The sequence below is a fragment of the Sorex fumeus genome, unplaced genomic scaffold, assembly GCF_029834395.1.
Source record: "Sorex fumeus unplaced genomic scaffold, SorFum_2.1 ptg000041l, whole genome shotgun sequence".
NCBI lineage: Eukaryota > Metazoa > Chordata > Mammalia > Eulipotyphla > Soricidae > Sorex > Sorex fumeus.
In genome coordinates, this window is record NW_026606098.1 from 4808775 (window position 1) to 4828689 (window position 19915).

Below are 19915 nucleotides of genomic sequence, written 5' to 3' on the forward strand. Positions count from 1 at the left end.
GGGGGGGGAGGTGGGTGCGCCGGGCCTCCTGGGCCCTGGGGAGCCCCCACCCCAAAACGGCCAAACAAAAAAGGGCCACACTAGGTTTCCAAAGGTGCAACGGCCAAACATGAGCCGGGGACCCGCAGGGCTGGCCGGGCTAGGAGCTCCCTGCAGTGCTGGGGGAGGGAGGGCCGGGAGCCTGTCCTGGGGTCCCCCTGCCCCCCCCCAAGGCTCCCTCACTGCTTCCCCCATGCAGGTCCTGAGACAGTCCCAGTGCGGCGGGCCCGGACACAGCCTGGCCTTTCATGGGCCTGTCCCCACGGGGCCGGGGGCCACTTTGTCGGTCTCTCTACCTGAAAGTGCCCAGAGATAAGGGAACAGGATCTGCTGCCCAGTGGGGCATGAGATTGGGGTCTGAAGCCGAGAGCATGTCACCTGAGATGGGGCTAGGGAAGGGGCCGCTGGGGACCCCTGTGCCCTCAAAGACACCGGTCCTCCTGCCAGAGAGAGAAGGGGCAGCGAGGGGGCACCCCGAGAGAGTCCGCCGGGGAGGGGACGCCCTGGCCGGTCCTATAAGGGACCCAAGGCCAGCTCCCGGCCACTTCGCATCTCTGCCTGCACCCACCATGCTCGGGGCTTGTGGGCTCCTCCTGCTGCTCTGTGCCCTGGGCTCAAGCCGGGCCAGTGGCTTCACAGGTGAGGGGTCCCTGGGCTCCGAGGCGGGTTCCGGCCCGCAGGGCTGTGGTGGGGCCCTGGATGCTGCTGCTGGCGCAGGTCTGGGTGCTGCCTTCGGATGCGGGCTCTCAGGTGGTGGTGGGACCCCTTCCCCCCTAGCATCTCTCGAGACTGACCGGGGGCGAGGCCGAGGCAGCTGTAGGGGCAGAGCTGTGGGGCGCCCTGGCTGTCCTATGCCTCACTGGGCGGGACCCTCAGCATGCTCTCACTGAGGCTGCCCTAGGCGTCCCTCTGCCCTGGGAGAGGAGGGCCTGGGAAAAGACCCTGGGCACCCATTCTGCGGCAGCTGGGCCCAGGTGACCATCTGATGGTGCCAGAGCCGTGCCAGGGCGGGTCACTCCCAAACCCACTGGTGCTGCTCCCCCCACAGACCTGTGGGCAAGCGGCTCTGCCCGAAGGCCGGGAGGGGGAGTGGTGTCAGGGCTGGGTCCAGAGGACCCCGATCCTCTTTCACCCTCTCTGTGGCCACCCTGGGGCCACTGGTATGCCCCCGCGGGCGCATCTGAGTCCGTTTCTCCTCCATCAGGCCTCAGGCCTCTGGGACTGCCCCCCACCCCCAGCTGACCTCATCTCTTCGGGTCCCTGTGTTGTGGCCTCACTTCCAATCCCGCCACCGTGAGGCCCGGGAGTCTGGAGACTGGGTGCCTGCTGGGGCGGGGGGACATGATGGAGTGGACCCCAGGGGCCCAGGGGGTCAGTGGGGGGGTGATTCCGAGGTCCATCCTCCAGGCAGCCCCCCAGGGACATCTGGGACCAACATCTGTGTCCATCCGTGAGTCTTGGGTGGGGGGGTCAGACGCTGCTCCTTCCTCTTGTGCCCTGAGACGTGTGTAGGAACACGCACATGCATGTGCACACGTGTAAAGACATGTGTACGGGCATGTGTGCCCTAGTGAGCATGGAGCATACACAGATGAACATGCATGTTCATGCCTCTGTGTGTGGACACGTGTAGGAGCCACGCGTGTGTGCATGTGGACACACGTGCATCACGGGCGTGCGACCTCCAGCTCTCGCCCACTCTCCCCCGCCAGAGACAGGCCTGTCCCTGCTGGGCTTCCAACTCTGCAACTATAGCCAGACCCGGCGCGTGCCGCAGGTGGAGGCTGTGCGGACACCCCGCCTGACCCTCACCCCCTGCGGCGGCTGGATCCCCTGGAGGCGCTGCCCCAAGACTGTCTACAGCACCCAGTACCGGGCTGTGGGCATCCCCGAGGCCAGGCACGTGACCGGCTGCTGCGAGGGCTTCGAGCAGCTCGGCCTGTACTGCGTCCTGCGTGAGTGGGCGGGGGGGGCTGGGCACCCCCTCGGCTCCCGGCTGCCCTGTGTCCTGCGTGAGCGGACAGGGGGTGGGCAGGTACCCCATGGTCCCTGGAGCGGCATGCTGGACCCTCTCCTACCTGAGCTTCCAGATCTTTCTGCAGTGGCAGCTCTCCACTGAGACTGTTCCTGGGGCCTAGGGCAGATCTGAGGGTGCCCCGGCCTGCCTTTGGGGGGACTCCGGGGCCTGGAAGTGTCATGAGAACTCCCCACCCCGTGACCCTAGAGACCCCACCCTGTGACCTTAGAGACCCCCACCTTGCAATTCTAGAAACCTGCTCTGTTCTTGCCTCCCACCCCCAAGCATCCCGGCTCCCAGAAAGCCTTTCTGGGGTCACAGGTCACTGTCCTGCCCAGCTGTTGTCCTGAGGCCTCCCTGTCCCGGGACGAGGGTGCCCCTGCCCACCTCTCCCACACTCCCATGGCTCACCAGGGGCTGGGAATGCCAGACCAGATGCCCTGGAACCTCCTGGAAGCTTCTCCTTGGCAGTCCCTCCCCCGCCATGCCTGGGGCCCGAGCTCAGCCTCCTCTGGGATGCGCTGTCCTGCGGACACTCCAGGGACCCCTGTGTCCACTCAGGCCTGTGGCCACAGCATGATCTACCCACGCACCCGGCCATGCACACGCTGCTCTCCCACGCCCCAGGCCCAACAGTGCTCAGGACAGTGAGGGGTGTGCCCGCCTGGGCTCCACAGGCCCAGGGAAGGGGACACTCTGGGTCCAGTAGGACTGTCCTCAGCCAGGGGGTTGGGCCCATAGTGGTCAGGCCACGTGATGGTGAAGGCAACTGGCCTCTTGATGTCCGGCTGGGAGTGGCTGTTAAACTGTGGACCCATCAGCACCCCCAGGTCAGAAAGGGGTCCCCGGCTGAGGGAGCCAGCACACATGCAGTTCTGCTTTCAAAACCAGTGACGGCCGCCCCTCCCCACCCCTGCCTGTTCTACCCCTCCCGCATTTCCCCTCCCCACTCCCACACTTCCTCACCCCTCCCCACCCCCTCCTGACTCCCTCCTCGGCCCTCACTGCCCCCTTCCCACCCCTCCCTGGCCCCCTCGGCCCCCTCGGCCCCCTCTCTGCTCCAGCTCTGAACCGCTCCCTGGAGTTCGCCTCGAGACCCGGGGTCTGTCCCATGGTGGGGCGCGGTGAGGCCGCCCTGTCCTGCAGCCTGGACATGGACTGTCCTGGGCTTTGGAAGTGCTGCCCCTTGCCTGGTGGCCCAGGCTGTGTGGCCCCCAAGCCTCCAGGTAGGGAGTATGTCCTGGGAGCCCACTAGATGCAGGGGTGTCGGACCTAGTGTGCAGAGGAGGGTGGGGTCCAGAGCCTCCCTCAGAGTGAGGGGCTGGACATTATCTGAGGACTGAGAGCCGGGCTGGAGGCCCCCCACGGCTCCTGCCCCCTCCCTCAGTGGCCATGCTTTGGGCAGCTATGCAGGAGGCCCCGGGCACATCCTGGTACAACGTGACCTTCCTGGTGAAGATGAGCTTCGCCGAGCTGCAGCAGGTGGACCCTCAGCTCCGCAGCCATGCGAGGCTGCTACACGCCATGGTAGGGGGCCTGGCCATGCCACGGTAGGTGGGCTCCGGCTCGCCATGGTTGGGGGCGGCCGGCTCCCACAGCAAGCGGCTTCCTGTCTGGGCATGTGTGGACAGCCCTTTCACGGGTCAGCGTGTGGGGGAGCCAGGCTGCAGACCTGCCCACCCACCCAGCTTCTGCTGGGTCTGCGGTGCTGTCCACCGCGGCTCAGAGCTGGCCGGGGGTGGGGCTGCCGTCTCCAGAGATTTGCAGTCCACTGGGAGCACAGACACGGCCCACGGCCCCTTCCCCTGGGAGGGCCCCAACCCCACACTCAGGTGTCCAGGGAGCCCCCCCACGCCATCCCCCCTACTCCCTGACACTCCCCTGGGCTGCTCCATCTCCCCTTGCCTTCCTGGGCAGCAGGGCAGCGTGTCCCGTCTCTGTGGGCGCCGGGTCCCCCTGCTCCGGGAGTTCTCCTGACAGTCTGCCGGCCCCCAGGTCAGCAGCGCCCTGCGCCCCCTGAACTGCACGGTGCACCCCCTGCACTCGGCCGCTGGGGACCCTGCGACCACGACCTCGCAGCTGCTGCTGGGCCTCAGCCACCCGCTGCCCCTGGCCGCCGTCTCCACCGCGCTGGATGCCATTGTGAAGCGGGCATACGAAGTGATCCGCGTCGGGGTGCAAGGTGGGCCCCCGCTGGGCTGGGCTGGGCAGTGCCGGCAGGGGGCAGCGGGTAGACGCTGGCTTCCAGAGCTTAGCGCAGGTCCCCAGGGCTGGGGAGGGTCCAGCCCCCCTGAGAACCACACCACTGACGCGGGAGGTGTCTGGGGGATGTGGAAGGTCGGGCATGTGGAAAGTCACAGGGTGGAGGGGACACCCTGGGACGCGCGCTCAGTGGGCACTGGGAGAGGGTCTGGGGAGGGGCTTGGTGACTGGGGTGGTCCCTGGCATCTACCCGAGAGGCGGGACGGTTTCTGGGATCTTAGGTCAAGAACTGGTCATCCCTGGGCTGGAGCGACAGCACGTTGGGGGAGGGGGGGAGGGGGTGGCGCTGGCCTTGCAACCCCCAGGCTCTGTCCCCAGCACCCCACATGGTCTCCCAAACACTGTCAGGAGTGAACCCTGAGCATCGAGCCAGGAGTCAGCCCTGAGCATCGCTGGGTATGGCTCAGAAACAAAGAAAGAACCGGACATCCTGCAGGACCCAAGCTCAGGGTGCCAGGGGGCGCTGTTCGTCCTGGCTGAGCCGCTGTGTGGCCAGTTGGTGCCCGGGTCAGCTCCGAGCATCCGGTCTGCCTCCAGGGGCCGGGGCCAGCGTCCCTCCCATGGCTGCCCTCGGCCCCGCACCCGTGCCCTGTCTCTTGGGATGAAGAGGGGCCTGGCAGTAAGCTCTGCCCGCTCCTTCTCCCACAGACGTGGACGAATGTTTGCACAAGGAGCTTTGCACCTGCACGGTGGGACAGCTGTGTGTGAACACGGAGGGGTCCCATCACTGCCAGCCGCTGGGCAGCCCCGGGCCAGGTAGGGGCCTGTGGGGGCAGGGGCCGGGGCCATCTGCTGTCCCCTGCGTCCTGCACCCTAGGTTGGGCGGTGCGGTCACTGGGGGTCCCAGCAGTGAGAGGGAGATGCCAGAACCCACTAGTGCCCCCTGCAGGGACAGTGGGAATGACCCGTCCCTGGGCACGTGGGTCAGTCTGGGAGCTGGTGTGTGGGGGGGGGGGGGGGGGAGGGAGACCCTCAGGGGTGTCACAGCCCAGGGAGTGGCTTAGCTGGGCAGCCAAGAGGTAGGGACCCAAGGCCCAGGGGTGAGTCCAGCCCTGTGGACAGGGCCTTTGGGGCTCACCGAGCACCAGGCAGAGAGGAGATAAATGGGGGTCTCATGCCAGTGGCTGGTGGAGGGGGATGGGCTTGGGCTCACCAGCATCCAGACCCCAGGAGCAGGAGCTGGGATGGCCTGGCAGCCCCCCAGGACATGAGCACAGATCTCAGAGGAGGACGGGGCGGGGCAGGCCAGGACTGGGGCCCCCACTCAGATTCTAGGGTCACGCTGGTGATCAGCGTCGTCCATTCGCACCATGCATGGCTTCCCCATGGTAGGTGTGGACACACGTCCATGTCCTTCCTTGTGTCCAGCCTGGCTCCTGGCCTGGGCCAGCCCCGGTCCCCCAGGCCTGCCCCCCATCCCTCTACTTTCCCTCTCCAGGCGTCCAATTGCCCCCCCGCCCCGCCCCCCAGGCCTGCCAGGCAGTGGTCACGGCTGGAGGCCAGCCTGGGGGCTCTCAGTCATCGGGGCAGGACAGCTGAGGCCCTGCCCATCCCGGGGTGCTGGGACCCCGAGTGGAGGCAGTCCCTGAGGCACCCATCTGCCCATGGGCTGGGATCTGCTCATGCCAGGTGCACTTCCCCGCGCAGCCAGGAGGTGGCGTCCCTGCCCAAGCGCCGTGGCCGGCTGGCGTTAAACCTGGTGGCTGTCAGTCTGGTTGTATTAGGATTTATTTTTTAGTTCACGATCACGATCACGACCATCCTGTTATTCGTCGATTGCCTCGAGCAGGCCCCAGTAACGTCTCCTTCATCCTAGCCCTGAGATTTTTTAAAAACTGCCACATTCAAGGCTCTTTCAGAGTTAGGAGAATGAGACCCATCATTGTTACTGGTATTTGGCATATTGGGTACGCCATGGGGAGTTTGCCAGACTCTGCCGTGAGGGCAGGCTACATTCGGTAGCCTGCCAGTTTGTCCAAAGTAGTTTTTAGCTATTACTATTAATTTTTAGTTTGGGGGCCATACTTGCTGGTGCTCAGGGGGCCGTATGGGGGTAGAACACAGGCGCACCATGGGGTCTAACCCTCTTCCCGGCTACCCAGCGCACCCCACTGAGCCGTCCCACCCCCCTGACTTGTCCCCCATCCCCAGACTGCCCTCCCATCTCTGACGCCCTCATCAGCAACATCACCCACACCAGCTTCCACCTGTCCTGGGGCTGGGGCTCTGCCCGCCCCCGCCCGGCCTGTGTCCAGCTGTTCCAGGGGCCTCGCCTGCTCAGAACGGCCCAGCCCAGGGGGATGGCCCTGGAGGTGGCCGGGCTGGAGGCCGGGGTGATGTATGGGGTGAAGATCAGCTGCCCAGACTGCGGGGCCAACGGCACGACCGCACTCACCGTCCGCACCGGTGAGCCAGCCCCTGGGGCCCACGGTCACCTTCAACTGGTCGCCCAGTGCCCCAGACACCTCCAGCCCCTGCCCCTCATGAGCCCCCACCCCTCGGTCTCGTCCCCATGGGTCTCAGTCGGGGGGATGAGGAAGCAGAGCATGAGGGCTCACCAGGACTTGGGGGGGAGGGGTGGCAAGGCCCCGGGCTTCCCAGAGCCCCCGCCCTCCGGGGTCACTCCCTCCTGGGTCAGTCCTTCCCTGGGGTCACCTCTCTCTGACGGTCACCTCCCTCCTGGCATCACTCCCTCCTGAGGTCACCTCAGGGCCCACCCAACAGCGAGGTTGAGGAACTGGTCCTACACATGGCCACCTGGGGTTGGATCCCTGGCACCACACAGAATCCCTGAGCACAGAGCCAGGAGTCAGCCCCAAGCACTGCAGGGAGGAAACGGGGGTCTCCTGTCAGCCCAGGCCTGCCTGAGGGGTCTCTCTGCAGGAAGCACAGTCAGCCCCAGTGAAGCTGCGCAGACCCCCGGGACCCGCCTGGTGACCCCAGCTGTCAGCACACACACAGCACCTGGCCCAGAGACCCCCGTCTCGGCGCCCAGCCCCAGCCCCCCTCGGGGCATCCCTGCATCAGGCCTGTCCCGGACCTTAGGGCCTCTGCCTGGGGCCAGCACAGACCAGGAGGTGGAGGTGTCCAGCGGGGCCGTGGGCATGGGGACTGGCCAGGCCACAGGTGACCAGGAGCTCAGCACAGCCTCCTGCACTCTGCCCGGGGTCACTGGTGGCCAGCAGGGGGCCCCACACTGGCCGACCCCCAACGCCACTGCCACACCCACCCTTCAGCCCAGCCCCACCCAGGGGCCCACGGGCCACGAGACATGGCAGCCCAGCCGGCCCACGTGGGTCCCACCAGCGGCACCTCTGGAGCCCCCGAAGCCACAGAACTTGGACCTTGGACCTTCAAGCCCCTCAGAGCCGCCCCCGACACGCCCCCTGCAGTCTCAGGGGCCCCCAGCCTGTGGTGAGCGGGACAGGGGTCCTGGTGCCGGGGCTGGTGGGGCTGGCAGGGCTGGCCACCCAGGCTCTGTGGCTGTGCTGTCCCCAGACCTGGGCTCCAGCAGCCGTCCCCTCCCTGGGACGGGTCTCTCACGCCTGGCCCTGGCTGCTCACTGTCGCCCAGTGCCCAGTGCTCTCGGGACCATCACCATCTCCAATGTGACCGGCACCGGCTTCCACGTGGCCTGGGAGGCAGATCTGGCCCCGCGCCCCACTTTCCAGATCACCCTGACTTCCCCCTGGGGGGACCGTGAACACCTGGAGACCCCCAACACCAAGGTCATGCTGGCGGGCCTGGAGCCTGGCGCCCTGTACCTGCTGGAGATCCTGGCCAAGGCGTGCGGAGTAGAAAGTTCCAGAGTGCACATGAGAGTCCGGACAGGTACCATTACCATCACCTGGAGGGGACAGGTTTCCTGGGGGAAGGTATGGTCACCTGGGAGACAGGGTCACCTGGGGGACAGGTAGGGTCACCTGGGGGACAGGTACGGCCACCTGGGGGACAGGTACGGCCACCTGGGGGGCAGGTACAGCCACCTGGGGGACAGGTAGGGTCATCTGGGAGGCCTGAGGGCTGGGTGGACAGCACAGGGGTGGGCACTTGGTTGACTGGGTTTGGCCCTCAGCACCACAGGTGATCCCTGACTCCTCAATAGTGACCCCTGAGCGCAGTCAAGTGTGTCCAAACAGCCCTGCAGGACCTGGGGGGTGGGTGGGAGGGGCTGCTCCCTAGGGTGGCCAGGCCTGCCCCCGCGACTGCCCACGTGCTTTCCAACCATCCTGCCGGCGAGCCACGTGCGTAGTCCCTGCACACCCACACAGGATACATGGAGCATCATCTGGAAGCTTCTGTCCTAGACCTGGGCTCTGTCCCACGCCCTCTGGAGTTGGCGGGCTGCACATGTGTGTGAGCCTAGACGCACAGCCCGGCCCTCCCTGCTCTCTCCCTGCAGCTGCCCGCACACTCCGGGGCCGGGTCCGAGTGGCCAACGTCCAGTTCTCGGAGGCCCTCAGCAATGCGAGCAGCGGGGAGCACCGGGCCTTCCTGCAGCTTTTCCTGGGCACGGTAGGCCAGGGGGCCTGGTTCCTGGGGCGCCAGGGGGCCCTGGTTCTGGGGGCTCCAGGGGGCCCTGGCTCTGGAGGCACTGGGGGTACCTGGTTCCGGGGGCGCCAAGGGGGCCAGGTTCTGGGGGCTCCAGGGGGCCCTGACTCTGGGGGCACTGGGGGTACCTGGTTCTGGGGGCGCCAGGGGGCCCTGGTTCTGGGGGCGCCAGGGGGGCCTGGTTCTGGGGGCTCCAGGGGGCCCTGACTCTGCGGGCACTGGGGGTACCTGGTTCTGGGGGCGCCAGGGGGGCCTGGTTCTGGGGGCTCCAGGGGGCCCTGACTCTGGGGGCACTGGGGGTACCTGGTTCTGGGGTGCCAGGGGGGCCTGGTTCTGGGGGCTCCAGGGGGCCCTGGCTCTGGGGGCACTGGGGGTACCTGGTTCTGGGGGCGCCAGGGGGGCCTGGTTCTGGGGCACAGGGTTCCTGCATCCTTGCAACCCTTCCCCGCAGGCCTGAGTGCCAGGTCCACCCACACGTGTGGGAGCCGCGGGGCTCCCACACCCTCAGCCGGGGCCCGAAACCACCGCTAGCTATGCAGGGTGTGTGGACAGCAGTGGGGCTTATGGGGGGCCTGGCTAGACCTTCATGGCCCAGGTCCGCCCACGCCTGGGCCTGCCCCAGGATAAGGCCTGGCTGGACGTGTGGCCCCGGGCTGGATCCTGAGCTCCCGAGCACTGTGGGGTGGGCCAGAAACCCCCAGCACACGCCCTGGGGCCTCACCTGGCCGAGCCAGCCCAGCAGGACCCCCCCTCCCCACAGTCCTGTACCCTGAGCACCACTAGGGAGCACCAACAAGAAAGTGTGGTGACCCACACTTGGGGACACCCTCAACTACAGTGAGCATTCATCAGCACCAACCGGCTGATTCCGGAACATTCTCTCCATCCCGGGGAGCCCTCTCTGGGTCACTGCCATTGTTTCTGTCCCGAATCTGGGCGCTCTGATGGGCCATAGTCCATGGCCAGACCCCTGGCTGGAGTTGGCCCCGTGGGGTCCGTGGGGGAACGGGAGCACCGTTCCCTTGGCAGGGCCAGTGGGCTGGGGTGGGGGGCAGCAGAAGTACGATAGACCTGGGGTGGGAATCCACCTCGCCAGGAGCCTTTCTCACTCTGCTGTTTGGGGAAGAACAAGGTGGGGCGGGCAGGAGGGCGGGATGGGACTGCACAGTGGGGACAGGGCAGGGCAGGGCAAAAGGTGGGTGGCAGGAGCGCCACCTGGTGGCGAGGTGTGGTAGCGCCTTGGAACCGCACACTGCACCCCTGCCCCCTAGCTCCTGATAGCGACCCCCGCCCAGGCCCCCAACCCCTGCTACTGGTGCCTGCAGCAGCTTCTCTGTCTGTGGCTCTGGCCCAGGCCTGGCAGGGGCGCGGCCCTCTGGTGGCTCAGCGTCTGCTGGTGAAACAGAGTCAGTTGGGCTGGAGGTGGACACTGCCCAACATGCCCAGCCTTGTCTCAGCACACGGCCCGTGCCCATGTGTACTGTGTGAGTGTGTGTGTATGTGAGAGTGTGTGAGTGTGTATGTGTGTATGTAAGTGCAAGTGCACATACATGAGTATGTGTCTGAGTATATGGGTAGTGTATGTGACTTGTGTGTGTATGAGTGTGTTTAAGTGTGTATATTTGTGTGTATGTATATTTGTGTGTATGTGTGTGAATACATGTGTGTTTATGTTTGTATGTGAGTGTATGTGTGGTGTGTGTATATCTGTGTGTATGTGTGTCTGTATGTGTATATGTGTATGTGTATCTATGTGTATGCATGTGTATGTCTGTGTGTGTATTGTGTATGTGTGTGCATGTGTTTATGTGTGTATGTGTGTGCGTGTGTGTTTGTATGTATGTATGTGTATGTATGTGTGTATGTATGTATACATGTGTGTATGTATGTGTGCATGTGTGCTTGTATGTGTATGTATGCGTGTGTATGTATATGTGTTTACGTGTGTCTGTGTGTGCACTTGCATTCAAAGCCTGTTGCGGGCTGGCGGGAAGCAGGAGGAAGAATGGGAGGAGAACAGGGAGGGAATGTTCTAGAGAATACTGAGTGAGGGTCCCGCGAGCCCACCCCATGCAGGAGACTGACCTGGGAGCCGCGGGTCCCATGCAGGGAGAGTGCCTGTTGACAGACCCCAGAGGTGGGAACCTTCTTGGCAGGCCCGGGCTGCGTTGACCGCAGGTGACCGGGTGTGGCCCTTCCCGTGTCACCCCACAGGTGCGCGAGGCCCTGCCGGCTGCCATGCAGGGCCACATGGACGCGGGCCGGGTGCTGCTGCGGGTGAGCGGCCTCTCCGGGGGCAGCGTCGTGGTGGACTTTCTCCTGCTGGTCCTCGCCCACCTGGACGTCCGCGAGGTGTCGGCCGCCTTCCTTGCCGCCTTCCGTGGCCTCTCGCTGCTGGAGGTGGCCGGAGCGGACACCTTCATCGGGGGTAGGGGTCACTTGTGAGGGCCTGGAGGTGGCCGGGCAGACACCTTCATCGGGGTAGGGGTCGCTTGTGGGGGGCCTGCAAGGTCTTGCCATGGTCTCTGGGGGCAGGGACAGGGAGCTGGATAGAGAGGCAGGGGCTGGCGCAGAGCCAGGGTGCACATGCTGACGCCCGCATAGTCTCCCAGGCCCCCCATGTACCCTAAGCCCCATCAAGCCTGCCCCCACCCCACCCGGTAGACCAGGAAGTCGCAGGAGGGACTTCAGACCCACCGAGCACTCTTGAAGGGGACCATCCCTGGCCCTGTGCTCTGCCCGCTGGCATCATGTTGGTGGCTCCGATTAGGCTGCTAAACACATGCCGGGAGCCCAGGGCAGCACTGACCTGTCCATGCGCTGTCGGCAGCAGCCTGGTGGGCCCGCAGATACCCCTGCCCGGAGCCTGTGCCCTCAGGGCCGAGTGTGCCCTGTCTGGGTGGGCTCCGTGGGCTGAGCCTCCAACAGGGCCTGCGCTGGGGCACTTGTGAATGAGGAAGAGACGCAGAGGAGGCGGGGCCGCAGGGGCAGCTGCCTCCACTTACCAAGAGGGGCGGGAGATTTAAAAAAAACTCTGTCCTGGGGCCAGAGTGACAGGACAGCGGGGAGGACCCTTGCTTTGCCTGTGGCCAAACCAGGTCCAATCCCCGACACCCCACCTGGTCCCCCGAGCCCTTTCAGAGTGACCCCTAAGAGCAGGACCAGGAGCGAGCCCTGAGCTCCACTGGGTGTGATTCAAGCCAAAACCCCAAAAAAGATGATCCTGGACCAGAGAGACGCGACAGGGGCCAATGCAAGTGCCCTGCGTGCTGCTGACCCAGGCTTGATCCCCGGCACCCCACAGGGTCCCCCAAGTCCTGCTGGGAGTGATCCCTGAGCACAGAGTCAGGAGTCATTCTTGAGCCCCCCTCCCCCAAAAAAACAATGCTTTTGGCCTGGGGAGGATTGTTCTGGGCCTCCCCTGAAGGTCTTGGACACGGCCTCAGTGCGGCTGGACAGGGGAGCAGGGAATGACCAACTGCCCGCTGCCGTGTGTGTCCCAAGGAGGCTGGAATGCTCGGCAGCATGGGGCGGGCACCAGCCCTCAGGAGGACGCCCGGACACTTGGGCCCAGGGCAGGACCTCGTCCTGCAGCCCCAGATACCAGCCTGGGTGGCTCCATGTCTAGGGGGCTGCCATCTGCAGTGCTCAGTGGTCTCTCTTGCGGGGACTGACCCCAGGTCACCGGTGCCCAAGGGAGCTGCCCTCCCCTCTCTGCTGTGCTGTCCCTCGGGGCCCTGGTGAGACCGTCCACCCCACCTGCAGCCGCAGCAGGACAGTGCCCAGATTCCCCGCAGCGCCCGGGGACCGCTCGACCACCTCAAGCCGCCCCTCAGCACTGTCCCCAGCCATGCCTCCGGCAGCTGCTTGCAGACACACATGGACACAGACACACACATACAGACAGACACCGACACACACATGCACTCAGACACACTCATAAACATGCACACACGTAAAGACACACATATGGACACACACACACACACACACACACACACACACACACCCCTGACATGCCCTTGCCTCTGTGACCCCTCTGTGCAGATCACGACGAGTGTGTGCATGGGGACCATGACTGCAGGCCCGGCTCCGTCTGCCACAACACCCTGGGCTCCTTCACCTGCGACTGTGCTGGTGGAGCTGAGAGCCCCGTGGAATATTCTGGAAGGCCCTGTGAAGGTAACAGACAGCCCCACATCTGTGCCCCCGACAGCTGTCAGCACACACGACACGTCCCGGGGTCCCTCCCCAGAGCCTTCCCCTGGAAAAACCCCATAATGTCCATGTCCTGGGCACGTTCCTGACCCATGTGTCATGTGCGTGCACACACACGTGCACACACATATGCACACATGCACACACATACACACATGCATGTGCACACATGCGTACACAATGCATAAATATGCATACACACAGATACACAAGCATACACATGCACACACAAAGGCATGCACACATACAGGTACACACAAGCACACACACATGCACACACATGTGCACATGCATACCACATGCACACACATGTACAAATACAAGCATGCACACATGCACACATGTGCACTTGGCTTATGTGTGTAAAGCGGTGGCACACGTATTGTGTCACACACGTGTGTTCGGCGCCCTCGGCTCCACGCATCTGCAGAGCCCTGGCTCTCCTCACCCAGCCCTTCTCTGACCTGGGGGCTCATGCAGCTGGCTGGAGCCGAAGGGGCCTCTGCCATCAGGGAAAGTAGCCACGGCCGGGACCCATATCTGCCCCCGACACAGTCATAGGTAGAGAAGGGCAGAGGCAGGAGGCTCGGGGACACAGACGGTCACAACCTGTGCAATCAGGGAGAACTTCCTGAAAGAGGCACCTTCCAGCTGACGATAAAGGCAGCAGGGGGCAGAGTGTGGCGGTGGCGCCACCGCGAGACCCCAGCGGTGGCACGGGGACAGGCTCCGGGGGTCCATGGGGCTCTGTGACCTGGCTCTGCCTCTTGACGGCCGGGGAAGGCCAGGAATGACGCTGAGCCTCACCAGGGGACGGGGACGGGCTGAGCCCCACACAGGGATGGGCTGAACCTCACCCGAGGGCGGGACGGGCAGACCCTCACACAGGGACGGGCTGAGCCCTCACACCAGGCCCTGGCCCACCCCTCTCCCCTGGGCGGGGGCAGCTGCCCGCAGGGTCTGAGCGTCAGGGGAGGGCACAGCCCCAGAGGAGCGGGAGATCGTGGGGGGCTGTGGAACCCCTCAGCAGCTGCAGGAGTCAGGGCACACCCCCCCCTGAGCTCCTGCCTCCTCCCGCCTTGCAGGTGACCCCCCTGCCCACACAGCTGGGCCCTCGGAGTCCCTGATGAGCACTGTGGGAGGAGCATCCGGGGCTGCCCCACGGCTGAGCCTGGCGGCGGCCGTGTCCATCCTCTGTGAGATCCAGAGGGTCGGGGTCGCCATCCAGAGGCGTTTCCTGCGCCAGGAGGCCGTCCCTGAGTCCTCGCTGTACCTGGGGCAGCCGGCCTGCGGCGTGACGCAGACCAACAGCACACACGTGCTCCTGGTGGCCGGCTGGGGCCAGTGCGGGACAGTGGTGCAGAGCGTAAGGCCGGGTCCTCCAGGGCCTGCGGGGCCCCAAGGATCAGAAGAGACTTGATTGTAGGGGGACGGGGTGGGGGTGTTGCAGGGAGCCACAGGCTCTACCAGCAAGGATGTAGGTGCAAAGGGCCTGGGGCAGGGATAGTCAGAGTGGCCAGGGGTGGGATACTACCCCAGGACTGAGGCTAGCAAGAGGGACCGGAGGAACTCAGAGGTGTTAGTGGGGTTGGGTGGTGCCAGTGCGGGACCCCCAGACACGTACCACCTCGCCTTGCAAGCCAGCACGCCCCCATGAGTGAACCAGCCAGCCTGCAGCACTAGGGGGGTCTGTGCTTGGGGGGTCCAGCTCACGTTCCCGACTGCGCCAGAACCTGAGCAGCACGGAGGTGAGGACCACACTGAGGAGCGGCCCGTCGGCGGGCGGCGTCATGCACCACCTGCGCATCCTGAGTCCCGTGCACTGCGCCTTCCGGAATCATCTCCTGGTGTCTTCCAGCTACACCCCTCAGTGGGGGTGAGCGGCCGCTGTGCACCTCTTTTCCCGTGCAGACTCTCGGGGGTCCCGGGGAGGGGCCCCGCGGCCCACCTGAGCTGCCTGCAGCCAGTCTGTGCCCCCAGCCCCTCTGTTGGGCAGACCTGAACCCCCACGGCCGGCGGCCGCTGCCAGGACCTTGCAGCCAGGCTGTCCTGCGGCAGGGGGGAGGGGGGAGGGGGTGGTGCCCGGGGCGGGGGGGCAGGGCGCCCCAAGCACACCCACACCCCCCTCCTGCAGGGAGCTCCCGGGGGCCGGGGACCTGCACGGCACGGGCCGGTTCGTCACGGAGATGCAGGTGTTCGCGGGCGACTCCCCGCTGCTGCCCAACCACAGCGTGTCGGCGCGCGCGCACGTGCGCGTGCAGGTGGGGCTGCGGCCGCGGCAGGCCCGGCTCCGCGTGGTGCTGCTGGAGTGCTGGGCCACGCCCGGCCACGACGCCCGCGACCCCCGCACCTTCCGCTTCATCAACAACAGGTGGGAGGAGGGAAACGGGGAGACCGCGGGGTGCGGGGGCGCGCCGGGCAGGCGCTCCCCTGCTCACCACCCAGGCCCCCCGCAGCTGCCCGGTCCCCGACGCGCACACGGACCTGCTGGAGAACGGCGGCTCGGACAAGGCCGGGTTCCGCCTCAGGATCTTCTCCTTCGTCAACAACCCGCTCGTCTACCTGCACTGCCGCTTGCGCGTCTGCCTGGACGCGCCTGGGGCGCCCTGCCGGGTGGTGGGTGCCTGTGGGTGGGGGTTCCCCTCCGGGTGGTGGGCGCCCGCCTGGAGAACCAGGGTTGCCCAAAGAGGCCAGTGGGGGCCTTCCCAGCTGGTGGCCGGGCTCTGTCCGGACTCCCGGGGCGCCTCTCACAACCCCCTTCCTGCTGGCCCCCGGGCTCAGCGCTGGGGTCACGTCCCCAAACAGGCAGAAGGACGCAGCCTGACTCCACCCACCCTTGGTGTGTGTCTGTCCGGGAGTGTGTGTGAGCGTGTGTGCCTGTGAGGGCGTGCATGCCGTGCGTGTGGGTGTATGTGCGTGTGTGAGTGTGCAAGCGTGGGGTGTACGTGTGCATACATTTGAGGGGTGGATGTGAGGGATTGGCGTGTGTGTGTATGCATGGATACAGTGTAGTATGTGAACACATATTGTGGCATGTTTGTGGTGTGCACGTGTGTGTGCATATATTTGTGCAAGTGCATGGGGTGTGTATATGCAAGTAGGTGAGTATGCATGTGTGTGGCATGTATATGTGAGCATGTATGCATGTAGTGTGTATTATGCAATTACACATGTGGGTGTATGCATGTAGTATGTATATATGTGATTATGTCTGTGTGTTATGTGTAATTGTGCATGTATGTTGTGTGTGATTCATATGAGTGCATATGTATGTCATGTGTGACTGTGTGCATGTATGTTGTGTATGTCTGTGTGTATATGTGAGTATGCATGTATGTTGTGTGATCACGTGTGTTTTTTGAGTGTGCGTGCATGTGTGATCATGTGTGAGTGTGCATGTATGTCACATATGACTGTATATGTGTGTGCATGTATATTGTGTGTGATGGTGTGTGGCATGTATGAGTGTATGTATGTTGTGTGACCATGTGTGTATATGTGAGTGTGTATATGTTGTGTGTGACATGTGTGTATCAATGTCATCTCCTGTCCTTTAGCAAGTCAGGGTCCCTGGAAAGTGAGTGGCCCCACTGTGCTGAGGAGCTGGGTGTGGGAGCAGGGTGAGGCCACCCGATGGGCATCGGGTCACGCCCCCACACCCAACCCCAGGGCACCCCCTGCCAGTCCCCACTGTCCCCCCAGCTAATGGGGGGCTCTATCCGGACCCACCCAGGACTGCAGCAATGTCCGAACACTGAGGACTGGGGACGGCATTGCCACCCACCAGGCATCCTGGGGGCCCCTCGTTCGGGCGGAAGGTGAGTGGTGGCCGGTCTCGGGCACCATGAGGAGTGATGCCCAGTAACATCTCCACGTGCTCGAAAGGCAAGTGGACACCAGGATGTGGGGTGCTCCCGGAAGAGCCCAGCAGTGAGGCTCACTGCCTGCCTTTTCCTCCTCTTCCTCTTGCCCCTCCCCCTCCCCCTCTCCCACCCCTCCCTTTCTCCTCCCCCTCTCCCTCCCCTCCGTCTCTCCTTCCCTCCCTCCTTCCTCTTTGCGCCATCTCCCTCCTCCTCCCCTCCCCTCCAGTCCCTCCCTCCCCCTCCCTCCCTCCTTCCTCTTTGTCTCCCCAGCCCCTCACTCACACCCATCTGATCCCCACATGCCTTCAAGGTGGCTTGAGTATCTAGTGAGCCTGTGGGAGGGACGCCCTGTGAGTGGCCAAGGCTGCTCGCCTGGGTGGGGCTGGCTGACCCCTCCCTCCCGGGGTCTGTGCTCCCAGCAGCCGCACCTCGGAGAGAGTCATGGTGGTGGCTGTGCTCTGAGGTGGGAGCACTTGGTGGCCCAGCAGAGGGCATGGGGACACAGTGGTCAGCGCCGGGGCCAAGGCCAGGGTCAGCATCAGGATGAGGATTAGGGCCAGCGCCAGGGTCAGGGTCAGGGTCAGGATGAAGTTTAGGGCCAGGGTCATGGTAAGGATCAGTGTCAGGGTCAGTGTCCGGGTTAACGTCAAAATCAGGGTCAGGATTGGGGCCAGGTCAGGGTCCGGGTCCGGGTTGGGGTCTAGGTTGGGGTCCAGTTTGGGGTCAGGGTCGGCATTAGGTTTAGCATCAGGGTCGGGGTAAGATTGGGTCAGGGTTGGGATGAGGTCAGGGTCACAGTCAGGGTCAGGGTCGGCGTCAGCATCAGGGTCGGGATCAGGTCAGGGTCACTGTCAGAGTTACGGTCAGGTCACGATCAGGGTTGGGGTCAGGTCAGGGTCAGGTCAGGGTCAGGGTCTGGGGCAGGTCAGGGTTGGGGTCAGGTCAGGGGCCCTCACCTGGCCTGCCCCTGGCCGTCGCCCACAGCCCTGAGTCCTTTGCAGCAGGAACGGCGGCCTTTGGAACCCGGCGCGTGCAGGGCAGAGAGGAGCAGGAGCCCCTGGGCATACCTGAAGCTGGTCTTGTGTCCACTCTGGCCTGCACCCTTCCGGGAAGCTCGGGGGGTGGGTGTTGGGGGGCTCAGGGCAGGGATGGCCATGCCCCCTCTGGCATCTGCCTTCTCTCCCCAGGAGATGCTCCAGCCGTGTGGCCTGGCCTGGGGGCCAGCTCCCTGGTCCTGGCCACGGTGGCTGCCCTGGTCACGGTGACTGGGCTGGCTGTGCTCCTTGTCCAGCGCCGCCGGAAAGTGACCGGCGGGTACGACCTCAAAGTCCCGCCCGCTGGCTTTGGCTACCACGACTTCCGCCCATAGGGCCATGCAGAGCAGGTGGGCACCCGGGTCTGTGCTGGGGCCCCCGGTGGGATCATTCTCCATCCCCCAAAGCCGTAAGGACTGTTTCAGGGTCGGCCACGGGCCCACCCGGGCTCAGGGTCCTGGGAGAGCAGCTCTCAGGCCCTGTCAGTCCCCAGGTGATCTGGGTGGACGCCCCCGTACCCCGTGCCCCTGCTCCGGGTGACCCGGAGAAGGCTGAGTGTCGCATCAGTGCCTGATTCATTCAGGAGTTCCAAGAGGTGTCGGCCCAAGCCCAGGTGACCCAGGAAGGATGGACACCACCATGCTGCATCTGGGTCTCGTCCCCCCAAGCGCGGCCAGGCAGGAGTGCCCGAGGATGGCCAGTCCCAGAAGGTGGAGCCTGAGAAGGAGGGGACAGACAGATGGATGGCACCTGGCAGAATCCGTGTGGCCACGTGGCCCCTGCCAGCCCCCTACCCAGCCCCACACCCACACCCCTCCTGCCAGCCCACCCCCGACAATAAAGATGATGCGTCCAGGGCGCTGCCTCTAGTCCTTGCAGACTGGCCACTTGTGCCCATGGTCAGCTCTGTTCTCCAGGAGGCGGGGGGGGGGGCGGGGCATGCAGCAGTGTCTGCTGTCCGGCCCTTAGAGCGGGGACCCCAGGCTGAGGGCAGGGGTGGCCACAGGCTGGGAGGCTGCTTCGGGGCCCGTTGGAGCCCAGAGAGGCGTAACTTGCCTCTGCCCGGTCCCAGGACGCAGAGAGCCAGGGCTGGTCGGAGCCCACACACTGGCTCTTCAAACCCGCACAAAGTGCCTCTTCCTGATGCCGGTGGGCCCCATGGGTGACTCATGTGAAGTGAGGAGAGAGAGAGATGGTCACTTTCCCCCCATCTGCCTCTGCCACCCAGGACCCAGGGTTACTGAGTTCTTGTCTCGCCTCGCAGAAAGGAATTTCAGGAGTAGAACAAACAGTGAAGTAAAGCAGATTTTATTTGGAGGGTTTGAAGGGGAGGAGGGAGGGAGGGAGGGAGGGAGAGAGAGAGAGAGAGACAGAGTAATGTGCTCAAGAGAGAACGGGAGCTTCTCCCAGGGCAAAGGGAGCCCTACACACACCCCAGCATTAGACAGGAAAGTCCATAGCTCAAGAGGGGAGATGCGGGCAACACGTGTCCTCGGCCATGTGGGCACAGCAGCATATAAGCGCCGTTCCTTTGTTCAAGGTGGCCTTTATAGGGTTGCTCCCACCTGCTCCCACGTGCAGCTCCTACCTAGGTCAGAGTCTGTTGCTAAGGAGGTTGCCAAGGGGGTAGGGTTGGGAGTGGTGATGGTCTTCTTTGAAATTCCTTTGGTTCCTGCTGGAGCTTCTGTCAAGGGGGTCCAGCCTCTTCAGGGTCTGCTACAGATTGACGCCAGGTGGGGTCTTATCAGGCCTTAGCTCCTGGTTTCCTGCAAGGTCAGGCTATGACTTCCTAGTGAATCTATTACCATTGTCTTGGGAGGGGGCCTTTCCTATCTTTCCTATCTGCCTGCCTACATCATTCCTCCTCCAAGTCAGCACCAAGAGCCCAGAGAGCCCCAAACCATCAGCCCCCGAATTGGTCCAGTGCCTCT

At 64.4% G+C, this 19915-nt stretch overlaps 1 protein-coding gene across 1 annotated transcript; it reads left to right on the forward strand.

Annotated features, from left to right (window-relative positions):
• The first annotated feature begins 608 nt into the window (after positions 1 to 608).
• On the forward strand, positions 609 to 18319 carry UMODL1 (uromodulin like 1). The gene is given in 18 exon segments (XM_056119640.1): positions 609 to 678; positions 1752 to 1994; positions 3121 to 3282; positions 3462 to 3583; positions 4052 to 4238; positions 4967 to 5074; positions 6470 to 6724; positions 7364 to 7444; positions 7892 to 8149; positions 8721 to 8833; positions 11084 to 11297; positions 12917 to 13087; positions 14131 to 14453; positions 14818 to 14963; positions 15222 to 15458; positions 15544 to 15703; positions 16821 to 16905; positions 18138 to 18319. Coding segments are annotated over 18 exon segments (3117 nt in total).
• The last annotated feature ends 1596 nt before the right edge of the window (positions 18320 to 19915 follow it).